General features: G+C 31.4%; 1 protein-coding gene across 6 annotated transcripts; it reads left to right on the top strand.

The window, feature by feature from the left end:
- Positions 1-790: 790 nt before the first annotated feature.
- LOC127266220 (NAC domain-containing protein 75) lies at positions 791-6,253 on the top strand. 6 transcript variants are annotated; one of them, XM_051296382.1, is made up of 7 exons: positions 791-947; positions 1,516-1,798; positions 1,942-2,119; positions 2,317-2,963; positions 3,341-3,673; positions 3,889-3,987; positions 6,033-6,253. In XM_051296382.1, the coding sequence occupies exons 2-7, from the start codon at positions 1,664-1,666 to the stop codon at positions 6,120-6,122; spliced, it is 1,482 nt and encodes a 493-aa protein (XP_051152339.1). In that variant the 5' UTR covers positions 791-947; positions 1,516-1,663; the 3' UTR covers positions 6,123-6,253. The 6 variants fall into 6 exon arrangements, with proteins under 6 accessions (XP_051152339.1, XP_051152340.1, XP_051152336.1 ...); XM_051296383.1 differs by having other exon boundaries at positions 3,338-3,673; positions 3,892-3,987; XM_051296379.1 differs by having other exon boundaries at positions 3,338-3,673.
- Positions 6,254-8,542: the final 2,289 nt, after the last annotated feature.

The following is an 8,542-nucleotide window of genomic DNA, read 5'->3' as shown; positions in this document are numbered from 1 at the left end:
TAATTTTGAATTTAAATTATTTTTTATGCCTTTTAAGTCATTCATAATCTAAACCCCCCAATATAATCAAGGATGTGTTTAATTTTTTTTTTTTTCATTTTTACTTGCATACTATTCGAGTTATTATAAAATTACTTCATTAAAAAAATTACCATATTAAATACTTATTTTTTTATTTAAAATAATACAAATTAACTTTAAATACAATATATATATATATATATGAAACACAAATAAATTGTGCTCCAATATACTTTGGTTAAAATTTTGTGGTTCCCATTTTGACACCAAGAATCATAAAATATTTAACAAAACACGACTTATGTGTGCAAACATGCGGTAAAAATTTAATTACATGAAATAAAATAAAAGCCATATTTGGGATTCCTAAATTTCAGGGTTTGTTTAGATAGATGTTTTCAAAGGTTTTTGAAATTTAGAAAAAATAAAAAAGTTAAGTATTTGATTTGATGTTTTGTGAGAGAAAAAATATATTTCGTATAATATTTTTAAAAAAAATGATAGTATCAAGTTAGTGAAAATGTGTTGCGTATTTTTCACAATAAAACTTTGCTTTATATAAATACATATATATTTATTTATTTAGTGTATGTGTATGAGTGCAAACAACAGCAAAGGCCGTTTGCAAGCTTTTTTAAATTTGCTTTAACAGTCAAGAAGGCTCAATGGCATTTAAATAAATAAATAAATAAATCCATCCCCTTAAGACAGTGACACAAACAAACACCTTTATATTTCTGCTATATACTATACTATACTACACATTAATACTACACATCAGTCTCACACAAGAATCCCAAATCTTTCTCTCTCTCTCTCTCTCTCTCTCTCTCCAAACTTTCCTTCTTTCTTTCTTTCTCACTCCATTTGCAGTCCACAAGGAAAAACTGTCTACATGATGTTCTTAAATTAGCAAAGAATTAAAGGTGAGATATATAGCCCCAACTTTTCCTTTATCTCCCTACTTGCTTCACTTAAAGCCACGGGATTTCTTGTTTTTTATTTTTTTATTTATTTGTTTGTTTGGGTTTTATGCTCGAATCGAATGAATCCCTAAGACCTTCTTCGTTTTCTGTTTTGATTTCCTCTCTCTTGTTCTCCCTCTCTCTCTCTCTCTATTGATTTTTTTGTTTCAAGATTTTATTTAATTCTGTTTTGGGAAGTCTGTAATGTGTTCTCCTTCGTTTTGCTGGAGAGTATATATTCTGCAGGTTTCATAAAGTTAGGATTTTTGCAATTCAAAAAAAAAAAAAAAAAGATTATTGTTGTCTAGGTTAATATTATTGGTGTTTACTTAATTTGGATAGATTGGAAGAAGCTTTTGATGGCTTCAATTGAAGAATTTGTTGTTCTTCAGGTTCATGCACAGTACTAGGAATCTATCACTTCAATAGTTAATAATTAATTTCGAATTTGTTCAGATAGTGAATTCTTGCAAAACCCTCATCTTCCTTGGTTATTATCATTGAATAAATGGGGGTTTTTGTTTATTAGGACAAGGGAAGATGATCCTCGAATTCTTCTAGTGATGATCATTTAATGGAGTCGAACAAGCAGCTGTGGTGATGTATTCAACATAATTAGAAAATTCATACATTCGAAGAAGTGGGATTCTTTTATTGTCGATCTGGTTAAGGTTGCAATGAATAAGAACACGACTACGAGTCAGCCTGGATCCGTCAGCAGCTCTGATCTCATCGATGCCAAGCTTGAAGAGCATCAATTATGTGGTTCCAAACAGTGCCCTTGCTGCGGACACAAGCTCGAAGGAAAACCGGTACGTACGGATTATAACATCATCGTACATAATATTCTTACCTTCGTCTTCAAGATTTTAGCTTCAAGAATCAATTAAAGATATCAGAAAATATCGGATTTTTTTTTAATTTTTTTTTTCTTTTCGATATCGTGTTAGTGCAGGATTGGGTGGGTCTGCCGGCGGGGGTGAAGTTTGATCCGACAGACCAGGAACTGATCGAACATCTGGAGGCGAAGGTGGAAGGGAAGGAATCGAAATCTCATCCGTTGATCGACGAGTTCATCCCTACAATCGACGGCGAGGATGGGATTTGCTACACGCATCCAGAAAGGCTTCCAGGTTAGACAACATCGTCATCGTCGTCGTCGAGTTAGTTCTGACTATGTGGCGATTTAATTAATTAATTCGATTTCCTTTTCTTGCAAGATTTCAATTGGTTTGATTCTTTTTTCTAGGGTTTGGTCTCTGAAGTAAAGCCTAACTTTGATTAATGTCGGAATTGGAAACCCCCAATTTTGGTTTTGATTAATTTTCAGGAGTGACGAGAGATGGATTGAGCAGACACTTTTTCCACAGGCCGTCGAAGGCGTACACTACGGGGACGAGGAAGAGGAGGAAGATTCAGACCGAATGTGACCAGCAGCAAGCTTCCGGCGGCGGCGGCGGCGGTGGCGGAGGGGGAGGAGGAGGAGGAGAGACGCGGTGGCACAAAACAGGCAAAACCAGGCCTGTAATGGTGAACGGGAAGCAGAAAGGGTGTAAGAAAATTCTGGTACTGTACACCAATTTTGGTAAGAATCGGAAGCCGGAGAAGACGAATTGGGTGATGCATCAGTACCATTTGGGACAGCACGAGGAGGAGAAGGAAGGTGAGCTCGTCGTCTCCAAAATATTTTATCAGACACAGCCACGGCAGTGCAATTGGTCGGAAAAAACCGGCGCTGCAATTAGCCCCGCCGGAGAAGGAAGCATCAGATCGGAAAATCGCGCCGCCGGCGCCGGAGGAAGCTGTTCATCTTCTTCCAAGGAAATAATCCTCCCCGGAGATGAATTCTCCGGCAATCCCGCCGCCGCCGCTGTTGCAGTTAATATTTCCGGCGTTGGTGGAGCTCCGGCGATTCCGAGCTACGGCGCCGCCATTGATCATTTTGGGTTTCTGCCCTTCAGAAAACCCTTTGACGAGGTAAGTTCTTTACAATTTGATAAAATCGAGGATTTAATTAATATTATATATATATATATATAATATATAGAGACTGAAAAGAACGTCTTGATTTCCTTCAATATTCCTTTCTTCCTTCCTTCCATTGCTTCTGGAAAAAGCATGAAAATTATATTCGACATTTCTTGATAACAACAGCAGCTAATGATCTAATTCAAGATTTAGTTCAACCATACTAAAGACGACAAACATCTCTTTACATCATTTCAGATATAATAAAATAAATAAAATCAAAAGCTGCATATCTGCTTTATCAATTTAGGCATCAGACAAATCAAGATTTTCTTAATCAACAATTGAAATCCTCTAATACGAAATCAATAATAAAATTGCAGCAGCAAGGAGCTGGGGGTGGGAATATTGGGGATGCTTCAATGGCAAGGGAAGTCGTCGGCACGTGCGAGGAGCGTGACATGGGACAGCAGCAGCAGCACGTGAGGCACGAGGCTCATCACCACCACCATCGTCATCATCACCACCATCAACAGCAACTTGCAGCAGCAGCAGCTGCTGCATATCACATAAGCAGACCTTCACACTCGATTTCGACGATAATCTCAGCTCCAATGCCTCTCCATCAAACCTCCATTAACATCCTCCATCAAGACCACCCTTCACCTGCACCCACCTTCCATGTCCCCAGAATCATCCTCCCCGCAGAGACCTTCCAGGTATAAATATTTAAAAAGGGTTAATTGGGAAAAAAAAAAAAAACAAAATTAAAGTGGGCAGAAGAAATAATAATTGGGGTTTTGTTTAGAAAGGGCCATGTTTTTGGAGACAGGACATGATGACGAAGATGATTAAACATGGCTCTTTTTTCAATTTTTATGAGAATGTAATAAATTAATAATAATAATAATCAAGAATTATTACAAATTTGCAGCAGCAGCAGCAGCAACATGATCATCATAAACTAGGAGGGAGGTCTGCATCAGGATTGGAGGAACTCATCATGGGATGCACCTCAACTGACATCAAAGAGGTAAGTAAGTGTATATATATATATATATATATATATTAAATAATTAAATAAATAAATAAATTATATATATATATATATTACACCATTAATCTTCTAGACCTTTATTGACTCTGAAATGCATGCCATCATCATCATGATCATGATCATCATCGTCAATGTTATTTTGTCCAATTCTGAAACTAACTAACGATGAAAACACCATCATATGTGTTTTAAGTTTAAGCCCTTTTTGGTTCCCCACCAAATATGTTTAATAAATTTAGTTTATTACGTGCCTAGTAAGTTTAGTTTAATTTCTATATGAATTCATTTAATTATATACATATATAAGTTGTAGGATTCAATTTTTTTTTTTTTTTTAAGTTCATGTTTTTGTGAATCATAATATTTTACTTAGTAGTGTCTATTACTTTTATTTTTTTTTTTCAAAACCTTTTTCTATTATTATGTCGATATGTGCAGATATTAATATATATTATACTACTAAATAACACTATATTAATTATTATTATTATTATTATTATTATTATTATTATTTTGTCTTAGCATTAGAGTCCTTTCACATTGTGATTTTTCTCTTGGTTAATAATACTATATGGATTAAATATTTATAGATATTTATTTTCTTAAAAAAATAAAATAAAGAATATTAGTCACACTACAAAAAAAAAAAAAATATCAATTTTGTAACAAGATTTTTTCGTTCTTAAATTAATCCATTTTTTCTGTTACTAATGATATTAGAGACGGAATTAGAGACAGAATTACGTTAGCTACGTGAACTTTAGGAACGAAATTTCGTTACAAATATACTATTTTTTTGTAGTGAATCACCAGGTTAGACGTAATGCACACATTTTAATATCTATACATATTTTTACATAAGTCTGTTTATTGACATATGTATGTATATAGATATATGTTAGTCCCTAATTTTAAAACTATAGGAAATATTATTCAAACTTAATTACATGCTGCTGATAACTATATTTGGTAGTGTATTATTGGCCAAAATGCCTTCTCACTTGTCATCTTTTCTTTCTTTTATCTTTGTTAAATTAAAATTTCTATTTTTTGATGTTTTATCATATTCCATTGAATTGATATATTAGTCAATACTTATATTGTCATTTACAAGATAGATAGTAATTGATAATATGGAGCAATTTGCAACTTTCATAGCTCAAGTATAGTTCAGAGCTAAATTTAGGGTTTTCTCTCATAAAATCATGAATGTTGAAAATCTAGGGTGTTCTTATTTTCTATATATATTTTAGTTTTTAAATAACTTTCGGATGTGATATTTTTTATGAGAGAATAAAATATACTTATAGTAAACTATAGAAGTTACGTAGTAAAAAACAAATTAAAAAATCTCAAAAGAGAACAAAAACATACCCTTCTTCTTTGCCAAAGCTAATGTTAGGGGACATTTTAATTCAATAGTAAGTTCTTTTCTTTTCTTTACTTTTTTTTTTGTTAGTTTTGAAATGCATGTATTAGTTGCCCTAAATCTCAAACATAGTAATTTTAATTAGCATGCATATACATGTATGTATATATATACTTTAATTAAAACTAAAAGCCATGCAACAGCAAGAATCCTTCTTTTTGAACAAAATAAAAGTGATGGGAATGGAACTAAGCCCTTTAGCTAAGGCTGTTATATATTTTGAACAATAATATTACAAAGCCAAAAAAACAACACTAATTAGTACAAAAGAATATTGCAAAGATTTGAGAAAAGCTATCTATATATACATATAATATCTACATGCCCTTTTTTAGTAGTTCATGTCCTTTAGTGTCATCAATAAAACTAACTACACATTTAAAGAACAAAGACTTGCATCAAACCCCAAAAACTTTCCCTCTCCCTCAAGGTATCCTAAGAACCAAAGGGACAGTTTTTTCAGTTACATAACTATATTTATATATATATATATATATACATATCACATATGCGTGTGTGTGTTTCCTAGGTGGGCAATATAAAGATGATGCCACGTCAGCACACAGTTAACTTTCTTGTGTGTGTGTTGCAGGAATCAGCAATGGCAAACACACAGGAGGCAGAATGGTTGAAGTATTCCAGCTTCTGGCCAGATCCTGACAACCAGGATCATCATGGATGATGATTATATATATATACATATTATATATATATTTATTTATAGCAAATTTCAAAAGTGGTGATTTACAGAGCATGCCAAAAAGATACATCCATGGATGGAGTAAGAGAGTGCAACCAAAACATATAGATACACATACATATACATACAGCCAACACTATCTCTCTCTCTCTCTCTCCCCACAGACACACATACAGATATATATATATATATATATATAGGAAAATGATGATCAGCAGCAAAAAAAACTTTTATCATTAGCCCTTCTTCAAGTTGGTTTGTGAAAACAAAAGGGGCTAAGTGATGGTCATATTGCTGAGGGACCATTTCATCACAATATCCATTGTTGTCTTTTTTTTCTTTTTTTCTTTTTTTGGTGTAATGATTATTTTGGCCTCTGAATTCAAGGACTTGATCTCAAGAAACAAAACCCACGTTGGAAAAGGAAAGGGAAAGAAAAAGAAACAAAAGGAATTGAAAGAAGGAAAGAAAAACAATGGAGAAACAAAAGATGGTGTCATCTTCTGACAACCACAAGAGAGAAGAAGAAACCAAAGCACAAAATTCTTCCACCATCAAAATCATCACCATGATCATTACTCTTCTCATCTTTATATATATCTATTCATTCTTTTTTGTTTTTTGTTTTTCCTCTAATCACACCATTATTGGTTATTTTTGTGTAGCTCATATTTGTTGTAATACAAGAATTAAAGAAAAGAGAATATATAATCCTTCTGTCTATTAAAGATATGCTTAAATTCTTAGGAAAATTATAAATTTATATATGAGATAAATTATTATTTATATATATATATATATTTTTTGAATTTTTTTAGGACAATATTTCGACGGTAGGCTTTAATTTTGTCTTTGACGCCATAAAAATCATGTGCAAGTCACATGATCCTATGTGGCATTTTCGGCACTAAAGTGAACACTAAATGACGTTGCCGAAAAAATGTCACTCTACGTCCATCTCAGCTCTGACCGTGTTCACTTGAATGCCGACAATGTCATATAAGATCACGTAACTTTTTCTAACACCAGGAGAAAAAAATTAAAGGCTACCGTCGAGATATTTTTCTAAAATATGAAATCCAAAAAGAATGTTTAAAAATGATAGTGTGTCTCACATTTAGGAAAAAATTTATAATTTTTCTATTTTTTGGCATGAAAACTTAAAATTTTTTTCTATAGGATTGGTAAATATATGATGTAGAATATGAGCAAAAAATGTAAATGAGTGTAAAAAATATATAGGGTACACTAATGACATTGTGTAAATAAATATGAAAAAACTAATAAATAAAAATTTGAGAAAGAGTAGGTATTTTCTTACTAAAAAGGCTCTCAAAGTATAGGTTTGATTTTGGTATGAAAATAATGTTTGATATGATGTTTTGTGAGAAGAAAAACTTTTTTTTTTTTTCAAAAAATGCAGAGTCCAAATAGTAAAATGTGAGGAAACTTGGCTAAAGAAACATACCCAAATCAAATGCTGGATAAGCCCATATGCTTGAATTATCAAAAGTGAAAACTTTAGCAATTTATAAGATAATAATATGGTTGTAAAATTTTAGAACTAAACTAATCATTTGACATAGATGGAATAATAAAAATATGTGATTTTCTTTTTATAATTTCATACATATATTACAAGTCTCTAAATCTTATTTCAAAATCGAAACACCAATGTTTGAATTGTTGAGGACAATAAAATTTTAGAGTTGTCATTGTGGACTAATAGGCCAATGCTCAACTCATTTTGATAGTTGTATAGACACTTACACACAAATACACATGCATATAATTTAATTTAGGGTTTCTTCACCTAAGTAACCAATTATTGTTGATATAATTCCCGATGAATATTAATAAAACAATATGATATATACACACATATGTATAATATAAATAATATGTATACTTTATTCTCTCAGAAAAAAAAAATGTTATGTTTGTTTGGTTAGAGTTTGAAATGAAAAGTTGATTTGAGTTTTTATTTAAATAATATTTTGATATAATATTTTATGAAGAAAAAAATAGTATGTTTGGTTAGAGTTTGAAATGAAGCGTTGATTTGAGTTTTTATTTAAATAATATTTTACGAAAAAAAATAGTGTGTTTTTAATATAATCTTCGGTTGAATAGTAAAGATTTATATTTGAAATCATAAATAAACAAATCAATTATTTTTTATATAATTAACTCAATTTCTCATACATCACACTAAAAAAATAAATAAATAAATAAATAAAACGCAAAGCATATAATAAAATACAACGTGTGAAGAATGCCTAATAAAATAAACCTAAAAGTATAAAATAAAATAAAAAATGCAAAGTATAGATATAACCATCGATACCACAATGTAATATGTGCAAGATTCGGATAAAATTTTAATCAATTATTTAGAATTT

The sequence above is a fragment of the Andrographis paniculata genome, unplaced genomic scaffold, assembly GCF_009805555.1.
Source record: "Andrographis paniculata isolate CXL003 unplaced genomic scaffold, ASM980555v1 Contig75END, whole genome shotgun sequence".
NCBI classification, from domain to species: domain Eukaryota; kingdom Viridiplantae; phylum Streptophyta; class Magnoliopsida; order Lamiales; family Acanthaceae; genus Andrographis; species Andrographis paniculata.
The sequence above is the reverse complement of the archived record's forward strand: the minus strand, read 5'-3'. Positions and strand labels throughout refer to the sequence as shown.